This window comes from Trifolium pratense, linkage group LG2 (assembly GCF_020283565.1).
Source record: "Trifolium pratense cultivar HEN17-A07 linkage group LG2, ARS_RC_1.1, whole genome shotgun sequence".
Lineage (NCBI taxonomy): Eukaryota > Viridiplantae > Streptophyta > Magnoliopsida > Fabales > Fabaceae > Trifolium > Trifolium pratense.
In genome coordinates this window covers 5,820,340-5,837,472 of record NC_060060.1, presented here as the reverse complement: position 1 = coordinate 5,837,472, position 17,133 = coordinate 5,820,340, and the positions used below count along the sequence as shown (strand labels likewise).

Below are 17,133 nucleotides of genomic sequence, written 5' to 3'. Positions count from 1 at the left end.
CCATAAAACTCAGCATCTTACACCCCGAGGCGCCATCAATTAACCTGTCTATGTTAGGTAGGGGATATGGGTCTTTGGGACACGCCTTGTTTAAGTCTGTGAAGTCCACGCACATTCTCCACTTCCCGTTGGCCTTTTTCACCATGACGACATTTGCCAACCATGAGGGATATTTTATTTCTTCGATGAATCCTGCTTCCTTTAGTTTCTCTACTTCCTCTGCTATAGCGACTCGCCTTTCTTCTCCCACCTTCCTTTTTCTTTGGGAAACTGGTTTTGTGCTGGGTGATATTGAGAGTTTATGTGTTATCACCCCTTCGTCAATCCCTGGCATGTCTGAAGGTTTCCATGCGAATAGGTCAGCGTTATCCTTCAAGATTTTGATGATTCGTCTCCTCTCCTCGCTGGGCAACGCTGTTCCCAAGCTAGTTGTCTGGTGAGGGTAATCGCCAATTTGAACCTGCTCTAGGTCTTCTATAGGGCTTACCCTTCGATCTTGGAATTCCTCCCTTGGATCCATATCTGCGCTCTCTATCATGTTTATGCCGCCTGGAATTGCGGCTTGTCTTCTTTCGAATTTCCCGCTTGCGCCGGAAGTTCGGTGTCGTATTTTTAAGCTGGACTCGTAGCACTTCTTGGCGAGAATCTGATCGCCCCGTACTGTTCCTACTCCCCCATTCTCGAGGGGGTATTTTATTGCTAAGTATAAAGTGGACATGGCCGCCCCTAATGCGTTAAAGGCGGGCCTTCCTATAATAATATTATAGGAGGTAAAAGGAGTTTTAACTACCAGATATCGAACCTTGATAGTTTTGGCGTTGCTGCCTTCTCCAAACGTGGTAAGAAGAGAGGCGTAACCCATTACGTCCACTTGTTCGCCAGAGAACCCAACCAGGGTTCCGGAGTATGGTTGCAATTGCTCTTCTGCTAATTGCATGGCCTTGAAAGCTTCCCAGTACATGATGTCCGCTGAACTTCCCGAATCTATCAGTACTCTTTTTACATCACAGTTCAAAATTTGGACTTGTATCACTAAAGGATCATCGTCATGGGGTGCTACCTCCAAACCATCCTTTGCCGTGAATGCCAAGTCTGGTACGTCTAATGGCTGAGGCTGACTTACGAGGTATGTCTCCGAGATGGCTCGGCGTACATACCTTTTTCTTGCTGAGCTTGATTCGCCCCCACCTGAGAATCCTCCCGCTATTGTATTCACGGAGATTCTCCCCTTGGGAGGCTCTCTGCTTGGCCCAGGAGGGTCTCGTGGCTCCTGCCGGGGGACTTTTGGCACGACAACCCGCCCTTGGGCGGCGTCGTCAATAAATTTGCGAAGGTGTCCGCTTTTGATTAGTTCTTCGATTAAATCTCTTAAGCGGAAGCATTTCTCCGTGGAGTGACCTCTACACCTGTGATATGCGCACCAGGCGTTATCGTCCAGCCCCATGGGGATGTTACTGGTTCTCCTTGGGGGGAGGTTTGCCAAACCAGTGGCCAGAATCTCATTTAAAACGTAAACCTTTGAGGCGTTTAATGGCGTGAGGTCTTCATTGGCGGGATGATTCCTGAATTCTCTTCTGGGCGGTTGGCGGTAGGGCTTCCCATGGTGCCTCTGCCATGGATCCCCTTGGTGGCCTCCCGATTTTGGTCGTGGGTGTTCGGGCGCTCTAGTGGCACGGCCCACGTATTCCTTCTCCTTAACATCTCTTTGCCTTTTCTCGGCGTTACTTTCTTCGCCCTTTATATAACACTCCGCCCTCTTGTTCACCTCTTGCATTGACGAGGCTGGCTTTTGGGCTAAGGACTCGTTGAAATGTCCCGCTCTTAGCCCATTGTGGAAGGCTGCCACGAACATCTCCTGATTTGGATTTGAGACTTTGATGGTGGCTTCGCTAAATCTGGCGAGGAAGTTACGTAATGACTCGCCGTGGTTTTGACGGATGGAGAAAAGACTGGTTGATGTGACTTTCACGTGTTTCGATCCAGCGAACTGGTGAATGAATTTTTTATGAAAGTCAGCATAACTCTCGATTGAGTTTCTTGGAAGGTTCATGTACCAACGCAGGGCGACATCCTTGAAAGTGCCGGCCAGTAATTTACATTTCAGATGCTCCGGAGCGTTGATTATGGCAGTTTGTGTCCCAATTGCCATCAAGTGCTCCCTTGGATCCGTCTTTCCGTCGAAGGTAGGAAGGTGAGGAACCTTGATTGTTTCCACTACTTGGGCATCCCACAAGTGTTGTGCTAAGGGTTGTACGTCCATGACGCCCTCTCCCTCCTCCTCCTCCAAAATCAATTTCGCTCTTTCTTTTTCATTAGTTCTTTCGGCTTCGATGGCTGCAATTTGAGTTTGTAAGCGCCGAATCTCTACGACGGCGGCTTGCAGGGTGTTAACGTTAGAGTTGTCGTGGTTTTCGTGTTCTCCAGCCATGTGAAGATGTTTGATTTTTCGTCTAGTTGCTGTGATAGGCTGGGATCAAATGATTTTACCGCAGCCCCACGGTGGGCGCCAAAATGTTCTGGTAAAAAACAAAGGGGTTTGTATTATTGATCAAATGGTGTGATTACACTCAGTTCAATCCCAACAACCCTGGGAGTTTAATAAGTCAGAATTCGATCCTCTTACAAAATGAGAATATGGAACTATTTATAGAGCTTCTAGTCTTCTTCTCCAAGCAAGGGTTCCTAAAAATCCGGCCCTTAGCATCTTCTTCGGTGGTATGGCGTGAAAATAGGGATGAGAACCTTGGTCTCCAAGCTATGGCAGTTGCGAGAAGTTTATTTCTTTCTTCTCAAGGTAGCGGTTGATACAAGGAAGGAGAAGATTTTTTCAGTAACACAGAGTCCACCCTTTTTGGCGTTGCCCTAGAGATGCAGGTCGCGCCCTAGCTCTAATCGCCTATTGGGTTTTTTAGGGTTTACTTGATTTTGGGCTTATCGTCCTTTTTACTTTAATTGGGCTCACCGGATATTCACTTAAGCCCATTGCCCAGTCCAATATATATATCATTTTAGCTTCTTCAAAAAAAAAAAACAAATTATTTAAGGGACCAAATACCAATTAAGCCATTTTGATACAATATTTGAAGTGTTTCATGAAAAATTTAGCTATATATTTTTTTGCAAAAATTTTAAAATATTTAGGCTAAACTACAATTTTGGTATTCCTATTTTCACTAACTCACGAAATAGGTCCCCTTATTTTAAAATCTTTCAATTTTTAAACCTCCATTAAATTTTTGTACTTAAAAATGGTGATGTAAACTTGACCAAAAAAATAGTGATTTAACATGTGACATATAATTTGATGATATGCAATGATCAAAAATCATGAAACAACAAAGAAAAACTCATTATAAACTTCGACTTCAAATTTTTTTAATTTAATTAATAAAATGTAAATAATTAATTTAGATCATAACAAACATTACAATGTTCAATTTAGATATCAAATACAGATACCCTTGATAGAGAATTAAAATTTAAATATAATATAAGGTTTTTGAACTCCGCACATTGAAGTTACAAGATATATTAATTAAAAAAATTAATATATCATTAAACTTAAAATTAAATAAATAAAACTCATTTTTAAACATTAAATAAATCACACATGATTCATTTTCTCTCACTTGAACGTATTAAATATGATTTACACAAATTCATTCTAACTAATTCTTCATATAATAAATATGACTTTTTAAATTATGTCATATAATAAATATGATTTTTTGTATTCTCTTTTATGTTAATCTATCTATAGATCTGTTTTGCTGAGGTTTCTTCAACACATCTTTTGCATAAAAAAATAAAATCAACGCTTTATTTATTTTAATTTTCTAATATCTACGCTATCAAAGCTTATTTAAAATTTAAATTTAGTTGAAGAAGAATTATGTTTAATAAAACAAAATTACTAGTATTCAAACATGCTAAACCCTTTCCAGTACTTTACTAGTACTAAAACAAAATCTTCTTTTATTAATTAATATAATAAAATTGATTACTATTAAGTTTACTAATTTGTCTTAATCAGTTTTAACAATATTCCAAAATTTATATCTTTCATTGTAATTTTACTCTAATAAAAATATGCCTAACAATAGGCAAACAAAAAATATGAATCTATCCATAAAAATAGGAAAAAAAAATATAAAATTTAGTAAAAAAATAGAAACAATAAAAAGATTATAGAAAATTTAGGCATAAAAAAAGAAAGTTTAGTAAAAAAGAAATCTACTAACATTAACAAAATATATCGAAAGTAATTTCTACCAATATACTCCCTCCGTCCCAAATTATAAGGGAAAATAAAAAAATCACACTTATTAAGAAAAAGTAAAACATGAGAATTTGAAGTATGTTTTTGTGGGTTTTCCTTGGAATAAGTTACATGGAAAGATGTAAAAACAATTTTTATTGGTTGTTGTTTATTGAGAAAATGAGAGAGAGAAGAAATTAAATGCAATTTGCATTTAATTTTATGAAAATAAGGAAAAAAACATTCTTGAAAATGATTTTTCTCTTATAATTTGGGACAAAAAAATGGGCTTTTTTCCCTTATAATTTGGGACGGAGGGAGTACCTAATTTGTCCTCTTCAATTTTAAGAATTTTGCATATTTGTCCTCATAAAGTGGGCCGAGGAACACTTAATTTTTTCACATAAAAGGTGGAATTCAAGCCACTGTCCAAAAAAAAAAAACAAAACTAATCCGTTCACTAAATATTAGATTGGGAGAAAATATGATATATTATCCTATTATGTTTTTTTATAAACAACAAAAAAGGTTCACACTTCACTATAAATATAATGTATTTTCCTTCATTAAGTGTTTGAAGTTCGTTAGTTCATCACAAACCCCAAAATGATGAAGTTGGTGAAGTTGATGATGTTGCCTTTCATCATTTTCCACCTCTTTCCCTGATCTCCCACCACCACCACAACCACCACATCGACATGATATGTTTTACTGAAGATTTGGTACTATTTCCTCGACATTCTAGGAGGTGGATTCCTTGGAACGTGCATTTACGAAGTTGTCATGAAAGAAATATTGAAGTCATTCAAAAAGTGGTTGATGAAAAAGATCAGAGGTGATTCTCCGGTGGCCGGATCTGTTAGTGAAGTTATTGTTTGGGGACATAATTTGAGCGTAGAGATTAAATCAGAAACTGTGATTGATGTTTCGGACTCATAGGTGGTGATTTATATATCGGACTCCGATTAGGCATTTCAACTTCATTGTTTTGAATTTAGTTCATATTTGTATAAATAAACTTATCCGTATGATTCCCTAACTTTAATACTTGAAATTTTAGTTCATACTCCCTCCGTCTCATTGTATAAGACCCTTTTGAAAATTTTACTTATCCCAAAATATAAGACCTCTTTCTAAATTGTCATTTGCATTAATTATTTTTGGACCAAAATACCCCTAATTGAAGCCTTAGCAAACCACATGTTGAGAACTAGAAGCTTACACATGGCCTGCTATGTGGAACACATGCATTGGGCCCAGTGGGATATATATTTCTCTTTTCCCAAATTTTTTTCATTTGTGAAGTTTTTTTCTCTCTCTTCTCTCTTTTCTCTCTCTCTCGTACGATCCCTCTCTTTTCTCACCATCTCACACTTTCATCTCTCTTTATTTTCAATCTCTTTCTCTCTGCCCTCCTGATCTCATCCTTATGCTCTCATCTCTCATATCGGCATCATCATCATCTAGCAAATTCAAACCAAGATCAACACAAAGTTCACATAATTGTAGATTTGTAATCATTGAGTCTTGGGCTTTCAAGGAAGGTAAGCATCAAACCAATCTTGCCATTCCTTCTCAAATTCGTGCCTTTTAATCAAGCCTAAGATTGAGTTTCATCTTGCATGTGAGCTTCAAGGATCAAGGAGCCATAGTTAAGGGATTTGGAGCAATTTAGAAGAAGATTGGTGAAACTCGTGTTCCTAGACAGAACTTCACTAAAACGGTCAACCTTTGAGGTAGTAACTTGTACGCATACTTTTTTGTTTAGAGCAATTATGTCTCTCACTTTTGTCTAACCAATGAAATACTTTCCCTCTCACATTTTCCAATACTGGTTCTCGTGTAAGCAAACTACTCCATCAATGAATTTTCTCTCTCTCACTCTCTTCAACCAATGAAATGCTACTACTCCATCTTTTGTGTTACTCCGTAGAATACGTCAGGTTGTTTTTTCCATTATAAATTCATCACTCATCATCTTTAAAACTACACTATCATTACTTTAACAAAGAAGGAGGCTGCAGAGAGTTTTGCAATGGAGGACATCACTCAAGGAGATTGCAGAGAGCCAAAGATCTTGATCTGAACAAGCCTGCCGAGGAGAATGAAGTTCAATCAAATGTTGTTGAAGAGTCACTCATTTTTGCTGATCAAGATCCCATTGGAGCTTGTTTAAATCAATGTTAAAATCACCTCTTGACAGTAGAATCTCTTCAACATCCAGCTGAGCACCAACTTGAGTTCGAGTTTGAGTTTGGTTTGAGTCTGGCTGAACATCATCTTTGTTTGGAGTTTGGTTCAAATCAAAGTTAAGAAGAGGTTTCATGGCTTCTCAAGAATGCGATGAACTTTGGTTCTCTATCCTTTTATTCTCAGTTTTTTGGGCGCCAAATATGAGTAGGAAAACTTAAGTTTAATTAAATTGTAAACAAATTATTAACCGCTAAGAAATTTGATATGAAACGCTAAGTAAAATTTGAAGGTGTAGTAAGCTACCTATTACACCGTTTTATTTCTATCATTCTCCAAGGAAAGTGTAGTAAGTGGTGTACTAATCAAAGTACGAAAGGCTATTGAGCTACCCAAAGAAAAATGTATCAGACAAATTAGTTATGAGTCTCAAGTTAAGTATAGGGGTAAAAATGGAACAATGACATAAATTAACGATAAAATTTAAATTTTTAATTGAATTGACTACCTTCCTTAATTCCAGTGATATAGTTGACTGGCTCTTATATAATGAGACAGGGGGAGTATTTGTATAAAGAAACTTATCAGTTATTTAATAAATCTGAAAATTTGACTTTTGCTTATAGTAAAATGCTAAACAGTGCCCCCGGGGCACTAGTTAAGGATGCAAAAATAGTAATTTGGCATTGGAGTTTGTGCAGTCAACTTCTCGAAAGGTTAAAAAGTGTTATTTACTTTTCAAAACTTTCTAATTTTGGTTTCCTTAACCAGTGCCCCGAGGGCACCGGTTAGCATGACCCTTGCTTATAATTAAGAATGGAGAGAGTACATATGCTATAATTACTTGCAATTATTCTCTTTAACACTGTGTTTGTTTAGGTAGATTTACAAAAGAGAGAAATAAGAAAGATAGAAATAGCAAAAAAAAATAGTTATTTCTATAGTTTGGATGAGGAGAGAAATAAGGAAAGCGAGAAATATAATGGTTAGTAACTGCCAAAAATAAATCTCTCCATATTAGGAGAGATTTGTGTGACAATAAGTGAAATAAACAATTTTACAACGATACATTTATTCAACTAGTTTATTTTCTTGTAAAAAAATGGTAAATTTGTTATTTTCTCATTTTTATTAATTTCTTTCTTCTCACTTTTCTATTTATCCAAACCATATAAAATTCCTATCAAATTTCTCTTCTATCTATCTTCTATCTTATTTCTCTCTTCTCTATCTCTTTGACATTCAAATATAGTGTAACAGTGTACATATGCTTGATAATGGAAGAAGAGAGGTTGTAGATTTCCATGAGAATCGAAGGAAAGGGATAGAGTTACTAATTTTTTATTATTAATAAAATAAAGAAAATGTTAAACAGTGTCCTCAAGATACTGTTTAAGGAAGTAAATATAGTAATATGACATTGAAGTTTGTACAATCAACTTCTCAAAAATCTAAAAAGTGTTATTTTCAATTTTAAACTTTCTTTTTTTGTTTCATTAACCAGTGCTTCGGGAGCACCGGACACCGGTTAGCATAATCAATAAAATAAGGGTCATGCTAAACAGTGCCCCCAGAGCACTAGTTAAACATACTAAAAAAAGAAAGAAAAAATAAAATTAATGATGAGAGATAATAACTTTTTACATCTTTAAAGTATTGAATTCACAATTTTCAAGATAAAATTTACTTTTTGATATCCTTAACTAGTGCCCCTGGGTCACTATTTAACATTTTCCATAAAATAATACTCCCTCCGTACCACAATATATGTCACTTTGGGGAAAAAAAATTTGTACCACAATATATGTTGCTTTATATTACCAATGAAACATTTAATGCTATTTTTCCTATTATACCCTTAACTATTTATTACACTCTCTTCAATTTATTTTTTTCATACCATAAATAAAAGACAATTTTGTAAATCAATACATAATCACTCTTTTATATACAATAGTAATTATATTTCTTAATATGTGTAATAGTATCAAAGCAACATATATTGTGATATGGAGAGAGTAATACTAAACAAATAATTATACATAAATTTTATTACTTTATTTAATTTAGATTTAAAAACAATCGTTCTATGCCACGCGGCATGCAATGATTGAGCCACGTGACATCGGTTAGTTTTGGCCTTTTTTTTTAACAGATGGCAAAGAGTAGGGAGTAGGGACCAAAATCAATTTTTTCGAAACTGAACTTACAGGAATCAAAACCAAAAAAGGTTATAATTACATATTTAAACTTAAAAAGAATAATTGTTATAGAATGATTTCGAGTAGATAGCTTTCATACAATACATTAGGATCCCATTCATAGGAACTATGAAGAAATTGAAGAAGAAATTGTCCTTTGTAAAGTAAGACAATTTTGGATATTGAACTTAAGTCAAACGAAATTCTTTTATTCCCATAAAAACAAAATCTTCTATCTGTTTTGAATATTAATCAGCAAAATTCAATTCAAATTAAATTATATAATAAATATAGTGACATTATTTATATATATTTTTTTATGAAATGAAATTATTTATAATATTTATATTTAATAATGTTTTGTCAATATTCAACATCGAGGCATAATTTTATTTTATTTTTTCTTTTCACCACCAGTTTAATCTGATTCGGGTCAGTTCTGATATCAAGTGATTTCAGTCCCCTCTCTATCTCAGTTGCGAGAATCGAATCGTAGTTCTCCCTACCAAGTTCAGCGCCAATCATCACTAAATCAACTAACAATTAGTACATCTATGCATAATTTACATTATATTAAAAAAGTGGTGGCCAATTTTGTCTTCATGCATATGGAAAACCATATTATTAATTTGAGAATATGATGATACTAAAGAAAAATGGACATTATTTCCACTTTCGAACCCAATTCACTTTTGCATCAAAAGCTATTGTGGGGGTCTCTTTCTCACGTGAACGTGTTCCAAAACTATAGAACTTTGCAATTAATTGCTAAAACTTTTTCTAACAAATTTTGGTGGCTATCCTATGAGTGCTTGTCACAACTCACAAACCATGACGTAACAATTGATGATAAATGCCATATATTAGTAGAATATCTTTTGACTAGTACTACATATTTCTTAACCAAAAAAAATAAAAAATGCGCGGATTGAATTTTAAGGGTAAAAATTATCACTGCAATCTCTCTCTAGCAAATTTTACAATAGAGGAATCATCTCCTATTAATTTTAATGTCAACATATTTCAAGATTAAAAAGAGAAAATATTTTCAATTGAAAAAAATCATTTTGGTTTCTAAAAATGTAACTCGTAGTCATTTTTGTCTCTAAATATATAAGAATTGTTAGCACAATACATGCACACATATCTCTTTTATTAGTTGTTTCGATTCTACATATACATTATAACTCGTACTTTTTTTGTTTGTTGACCAATTTAGACAATAAAATTATTATAGATACATTATTAGGGTTATGTTTGCAATTTTAATACATTCACATATCAATAATGACTTACACTTTCAATAATCAAAATGGTGGTTTTTTTTTTGTTAAATGAAGTGATAATTACCATAAAAACTCACGCACTACGAGATCTTGAATTCGAACCAAGATGAAGATAACCAATCTAGTAATATCGATATTGTTAGTTGAGTTAAATCTTATGGACAATGATTTACATTTTTTTCTTGGTCTATACACAAAGTGACAAGCGACACTAAAACTCAAACAATTATGAGTCATGAATTTGAATCTAGGTAAAAACGTCCAATTTATAAATTGTGAAATTTAGCAGGTTAAAATCGCACCATTGTAAAACTTGAGGGTCAGAACTGTATTTATGGCGAAACAAAATATACTTAAACCTTAATATTATGTATTTGTTGATGGTTATGGTACGAACACATACTATTGGTTAGTTGAGATTCATTTTCTGCAAATCAAAGCCAACTCCTTCTTTTCCTCACACTCTTCTTCATACAACAAAAACAGGTATACTACTTTTCTTTTTTGTGTGCATTCAGAGCTTCTTCTAGGTTCTCCATTTCTAACTTCAATTTCATGTTCTTAATATAAATAAATAAATATAGAAGCATGTGTGTATGTGGTTCTTATTTTAATATTGTTTGTTTCAAAGTTTGTCTCTTGCTGGGAAATAAACAATAAATAATTATAATTATGTCTTTTTTTTTTCCTTTCAATTTTTTAATCCTAAATATTGTTTTTTTTTTTGTGTGTTCTGTTGGTGTGTAAGTGACTATGTTATTTTTCTTGTTTCTGAACTCTGGATAGTACTTGCTCATCTGGGTATGTTAAAAAAATTAATTTTTCTTTGTGTAATGTTTCATGTCACATTTCCTTTTCATCTTCAACCACCACCATCTAAGAATGAAAAAAGAGGGGCTTTTTGGCATGTTTTTTACTCAATTTGCCTGTGTTTTACTTTATGAAGTATCGATATAGATACCAGACACGACACTGATAATAATCTGAGAAAATAAAAGTGATCATATGTATCGGTGTGGTCTTGGTGTCGGACACCATAGACATCAGTATTATCAATCACGGATTATGGAAAATAGCTATTTTTGACAATATTTTGTACTGACTAGCATATTGCAGAACAATAGCAATTTGTTCAAATTCTGCTATGCTATAGTGTTATAGCCGCTATTTGACAACACCGATAGACACCGACAAGTCTCAGACACCCGACACACCTTCAATATGAAGTGTTGATACTCGATACTACATAGGTTTACATGGATTTGTCTCCTCAAAAGTGAAAAGGAACTAATTTCCACCTAGTTGATGACAAATCATGAATGTGTTGGACTATCAATGGTTAATTTTCTCACCGATGGTTAATATTACTCAACTCCATTATATGAACTGTCCAGTTTGAAGAGCCGAATCCATTCTACATGAACTTTTGATGTTCATTTGTTGATTGAGAGTTTGTATAAGATAAGTTCTGAATCTAGTAGTTCTGCATAGTTCATGGTTATTATTACTATTTTGAGAATGGAAAAGAAACCTGTTTGTTTGCATTTATTTAGAATGACAAAGATCACTATTTACTTAAATTTAGTCTCTTTCTGACTTTTGTGCAGAGACATTGCAATGACAACTTGTATACCTGCTGGACGGGGCACATTGCATTACCGAGTGACAGACTACAAGGGACGAAGCTGTAGTAAAGGGGCATGGGTTTCTGATGTGTCTATCAAGAGTTACTTACAAAAAGATCTTTCATGGTAAACATTTTGACTCAGGAATCATATTAGTAGCTATGTTATACTTATATATCAATAACTGTTTTGATCTAAAAATGAGATTTTCTTTGCTTCACAAGAATCATTGTTGAATCGAGTTTTGCTTGTTGATTAAGAATCATTGCTGAATCGAGTTTTACTTGTTTGCTTAGGTCTAAAAGGGTATCCAAGGTATTGCAGATACATAGAAGTGAGTTTTCTGTACCTGCACTTTGTAAGAATAGGAAACTCTTCAAAGTTATTTCATCAAGCAAAAAAGATGGTACCACAAAATACTTTGACTTTGCCGTTATTGGGAGTGGAATTGCTGGACTCCGATATGCACTCGAAGTTGCAAAATATGGAACTGTTGCAGTGATAACAAAAGCTGAACCTCATGAATGCAACACAAATTATGCTCAAGGTGGTGTAAGTGCTGTACTACACCCTTCAGATTCTGTGGAGAGTCACATGAAGGACACCATTGTAGCTGGGGCTTATCTTTGTGACGAGGAGAGTGTTCGAGTATGTTCTAGACTTAATAAGTTTACCATTTAAATCATTCTTAGAACTTTGGCCCAGTTTCAATAAACAACTTAATTAACCACTCACTTATAGCACAAACGCTTATCAAAATTTCGACAAACCACTATTGTTCCACGATGCACAATTTTATATACAAAATGTTCTCAAATTGTGGTGCAGCGGCACTACAGCGCTGTAGCGCAACAAAATTTTAACATACTGCTATTTTCTGCGATCCACAATTGACAACATTGCTAGTTTTTATTACTAGTACTACTCTGCCTTGAGCATTACCGTAACTTTAATACTTTTTTTTTCAGGTTGTTTGTACTGAGGGTCCTGACAGAGTCAGAGAACTAATTGCTATGGGCGCATCGTTCGATCATGGGGAAGATGGTAACTTGCATCTTGCGAGGGAGGGGGGTCATTCACATAATAGAATTGTTCATGCTGCTGATATGACTGGAAAAGAGATTGAACGCGCTCTATTGAAAGAAGCTATCAACAATCCTAATATTTTTGTGTTTGAACACCATTTTGCTATAGATCTTCTCACTAGTCAGGTTTGTTCTCTCTTTTTAACACATAATGTTGCTTGCATAAAGTTTTCTTTGGCATCTCAGAAATCTTTGAAAGTTTAAAATTCAAAGAACATTTTGATGCATTCGCTAACTCAAACATGCCACTGGTGTTGCAGGATGGATCAGATATAACTTGTCTTGGTGTTGACACGCTTAATACTGTAACCCTAGAGGTGGGAAAAGCAATGTGTAATTGTTTTAGACCAAAACCACTTCCCTTTGAATATAATTTCTAATCTTTAATCTCTTTTAGCTTTTTTAGGTGGTAAGATTTCTTTCAAAGGCGACTTTACTAGCATCAGGAGGAGCTGGACATATTTATCCTAAAACTACAAATCCGCTGGTAGTACTCTTTTTCTAGAGTTTGATTTCTCTTTTACATATTTTTGCTGTTTTGTTTATTTTCTATTTTAAGTGTTTAATAACATGAATTGTGATGAAAAATAGATTAATCTAGCATGAGTTTGTAATGCAGTTTTATTGCATTGTATTGCTATTCTTAGTTGATGTTAATTTGATTAGCTTTTTACTATCACAGGTAGCCACCGGAGATGGAATTGCAATGGCACACCGAGCTCAAGCTGTGATTTCCAACATGGAGTAAGTGGATTACTTCAAAACCTTTAATATTTACTGTTTAATGGATCTTTCATACAAGTCATGTGCACCCTATTTGGATAGAAGCTTAATTAAGTTATTTCTATAACAAAAGATAAAATTAAGTTAAACTTCATAGAAGTTATAAACTGTTTAAATAAGCTACCATGAAGAGCTTATAAAAATAGGCTGAATACAACTTATGGACGTGTCATAAATTGTTTCTATAAGCTCTATCAAATAGGCTCACAGGTACTTATGCCACTAGATTAGTTCAGATAACATAAATCCAAACAGGCCCATACTGAATAAACATAAATTTCCACCCATGTCAAGTCCTGTAGTGTTTTTTCATGAAAAAGTATATCATATTTTGTTCCTATTGTGATTTTTTCCTTTTTCTAAAAAATCACGATTCGCGCAGGTTTGTGCAGTTCCACCCGACCGCCTTAGCTGATGAAGGGCTTCCTATAAAACCATCCAAGCCTAGGGATAATGCATTTCTGATATCTGAAGCTGTAAGGGGTGATGGCGGCATCCTTTATAATTTAGCCATGGAAAGGTTTATGCCTTCATATGATGAAAGGGCAGAGCTTGCTCCAAGGGATGTAGTCGCAAGAAGTATTGACGACCAACTTAAAAAGCGTGACGAAAAGTATGTGTTCCTTGACATTAGCCACAAGCCGAAGAATGAAATTCTCTCACACTTTCCCAACATTGCTTCGATGTGTCTTCAATATGGTTTGGACATAACCCGTAATCCAATCCCTGTTGTTCCAGCTGCTCATTACATGTGTGGAGGAGTTCACGCCGGGCTCCAAGGAGAGACAAATGTGAAAGGTCTGTATGTAGCTGGTGAGGTAGCATGTACAGGTTTGCATGGAGCAAACAGACTTGCTAGCAACTCATTGCTCGAGGCACTCGTTTTCGCGCGAAGAGCTATCCAACCCTCGGTCGATCAAATGAAGAACTCTAGCCTCGACCTGAATGCATCAAATTTATGGCCAAGACCTACTTTGCCATTGTCACTTGGAAGTAATGCCAAAGCTAAAATTTTATCTGCGACCCAAGAATTGAGGAAAGAACTGCAAACTATCATGTTTTACTATGTAGGAATTGTGAGGTCAACAATGAGGTTAGAGACAGCCGAGAAAAAAATCGGCAATCTTGAGGCGAAATGGGAAGAGTACTTGTTTAGGCATGGATGGAAACCAACAATGGTGGTGCCTGAGATTTGTGAAATGAGAAACCTCTTTTGTTGTGCTAAGTTGGTGGTTAGCAGTGCGCTTTCGAGGCACGAGAGCCGCGGTTTACATTACACGGTTGATTTTCCACATCTCGAGGAAAGTGAGAGACTCCCAACAATCATTTTTCCAAGTTCACCGTTGAACAGTACATGGAGTTCTAGACAGTTACAGAAGCAGCCTATGTATCAATAAGGCATCGATTTCTGAAAATTACGTATATTAATAGGTAACGTTAATCGAAATCCAGCAAAATAAATACCAAATGGGAAGGGAATACTCGTTAGATTGAATCAAGTATTAATAATGTTTTTCCCTCTCCCTTATAGTTAACTGATTATTTTGTCCATGAGGCATCGGCTCAGTGGTAAAAGTTTGATCTTGTAACCTCAGGGAACAATATTCAAATCCCCTCGGAAATGGTTGTAAAAGGACCATTCGTGTCACTATAAATAATAGTTTCCTCTTCCGCAATATAGCCAGATATATAGCTAATTTGGGTCAAAATCTCCCTTCTATCAGTTGTATCAGTGATCAAATCTCAAGATGTAATTGTTCATCTATTGGTACTTGTGTCATCACCATACTATTTATACATAATGCACTTACTAGTTGATGCAACTTTCTAATACTGTTAGAACCTAACTCTAAATGTTTGTATCAAACTTGTCTACATTTTCTGTATATTATGTTGCTTTTCATTGTTGCATGAGTGCATCATTTCTTAAAAGCTAGCATTAGGAACTTAGCATGTGAAAAAATCACACACGACATTCCAACCACCATGCGCTAGACTATAGTCCATAGCAGTATCAACATAGAATCTCTTGAACATATGATTTGTGGTTATTGTGAAGCTAGACAATCTATATGATTTGTGGTTATTTGATCTATTCAGTGATCCCATAATCAATGTCTTAAGATACTGCGTTTCAACCACTTGCGCTAGATTCAACTTGTATTAATTTACAAAATCTTAGAACACATTTTGTGGGGGCAATATCTATATAGAAGCTTCATTGATTCATGGCTAATTAACTCATTTCATCACTGGGCATTAATGATGGTTAGTGTGTGACCCTCTAATGCCAATCATTGAACCTTATCCTTCACTCTTAAGTTGTGAATTGGGGTGCCTTATCATCAAAGAAAAGAGGAGGACAATAAACTGCATGCTTTTGAATGATTAATAGTATCATGTTAATTGCAACAAAAAAGCTTATAGAATTACAATATTAAATGTTAATATTCTTGAAAAAAACAAGTGACCAAGTAGTACTGTATTTTCTAAGTTTGTGTGAAACAAGCAAGTGTGACGGTTTAATGTGAGATAGGTAACATTTTATATATAGTCAACATAGAAACCAGATGTCACATGGTGATTTTGTACTTAAATTGTTCATAAGTTTTAACTCAACTGACAATGTCGATATTGTTGGGTTGGATGTCTATTCAGATTTGAATCTAAAATATCATAGTTATGTGTGTGAGTTTCAGTGGTACTTATTACTTTGTAAAATAAAGTCTCAAAATTCTTTAAAAATGACAATAAAATTCTATATCCTATGTAGTGGCATTCAATAGGCCTATAAATTTCAAATCAATTAAAGAGAATAATAAGTGTAATCATTCTTTCTTAGGAGTATTCTACTTGGTTTCTTAAAATCATATAGAAACCAAATTTAACAATAGACTATGAAGACTCATGAATCATCATGTTCAATAAATGCCAACATGTGCCTCTGCCCTACTTGTATGATAGCAATTCAAAACCCCCCTACATTCTCAATTACACTTGTGACATAAGCAAGCAAGTATAGACAACACAAATATTGGGGATTGGATATCACACAATTACTGCATTGACGCAATAACTGTTATAAGTCGTCCGATAAAAAATGAATAGATAAGATCAATAAATTAATTTGATCCGTCCGATCATAAATTTACGTTTGAGATTGTTTACTGTGTGACTACAATAGCGAACCCAAATCCCAAATATTGTAGGAAATACATCTTAACTATTTTCACAATTGGGATCTATGCCAAAATTTGGGTACTTGTTTGTGATGTGAATGTCCCCCGTGAGTTCTTGCTGTCTTTTTAGAAAGATTCTAAGATAATGACAACTTAACTTGTCCTACTGCTCCAAGGCATGTGTTTCTTTAACTTTTATACCAATATGGTAATGTTACTAGAATTTATAAATGTATGACGGTTCTATATCATTAACAGTGCAAATTCACTATTTTTTTCATCAATATTACGATATTTAGTTGGTCCAGTGGTGATTAACGCTAGATTTGGTAGGGAGGACCACAGATCGATCCCCTGCAACTGTAATCAGGAGAGAGCTGGAACCACTTGATGCCAGAACTGACCTCCAAACTATATTAGACAGTCCAGTGGGCCGAATACTGGTGGTTAAAAACAAAAAAAAATAAATAAATAAATTATGGTAATGAGTTATGCCATAAAAATTACCATGTAATTGTCAATAACC

General features: G+C 34.9%; 1 protein-coding gene across 5 annotated transcripts; it reads left to right on the top strand.

Annotated features, from left to right (window-relative positions):
* Positions 1–10,257: 10,257 nt before the first annotated feature.
* On the top strand, positions 10,258–15,275 carry LOC123906573 (L-aspartate oxidase, chloroplastic). Of its 5 annotated transcripts, none has more exons than XM_045956510.1 (8): positions 10,258–10,421; positions 11,543–11,686; positions 11,857–12,208; positions 12,529–12,771; positions 12,906–12,962; positions 13,052–13,132; positions 13,328–13,389; positions 13,811–15,275. In XM_045956510.1, exons 2-8 carry the CDS (start codon positions 11,553–11,555, stop codon positions 14,823–14,825), a joined length of 1,944 nt encoding a protein of 647 aa, XP_045812466.1. In that variant the 5' UTR covers positions 10,258–10,421; positions 11,543–11,552; the 3' UTR covers positions 14,826–15,275. The 5 variants fall into 5 exon arrangements, with proteins under 5 accessions (XP_045812466.1, XP_045812465.1, XP_045812464.1 ...); XM_045956509.1 differs by having other exon boundaries at positions 10,296–10,421; positions 11,330–11,686; XM_045956508.1 differs by having other exon boundaries at positions 10,297–10,421; positions 11,042–11,686.
* Positions 15,276–17,133: the final 1,858 nt, after the last annotated feature.

Excerpts from the sequence above, each read along its gene's own strand:
- LOC123906573 (XM_045956510.1), top strand. The coding sequence starts at position 11,553 with ATGACAACTTGTATACCTGCTGGACGGGGCACATTGCATTACCGAGTG. Across the intron at positions 12,772-12,905 it reads TAGATCTTCTCACTAGTCAG|GATGGATCAGATATAACTTG; the intron begins GTTTGTTCTCTC and ends CTGGTGTTGCAG. Across the intron at positions 12,963-13,051 it reads TTAATACTGTAACCCTAGAG|GTGGTAAGATTTCTTTCAAA; the intron begins GTGGGAAAAGCA and ends TAGCTTTTTTAG.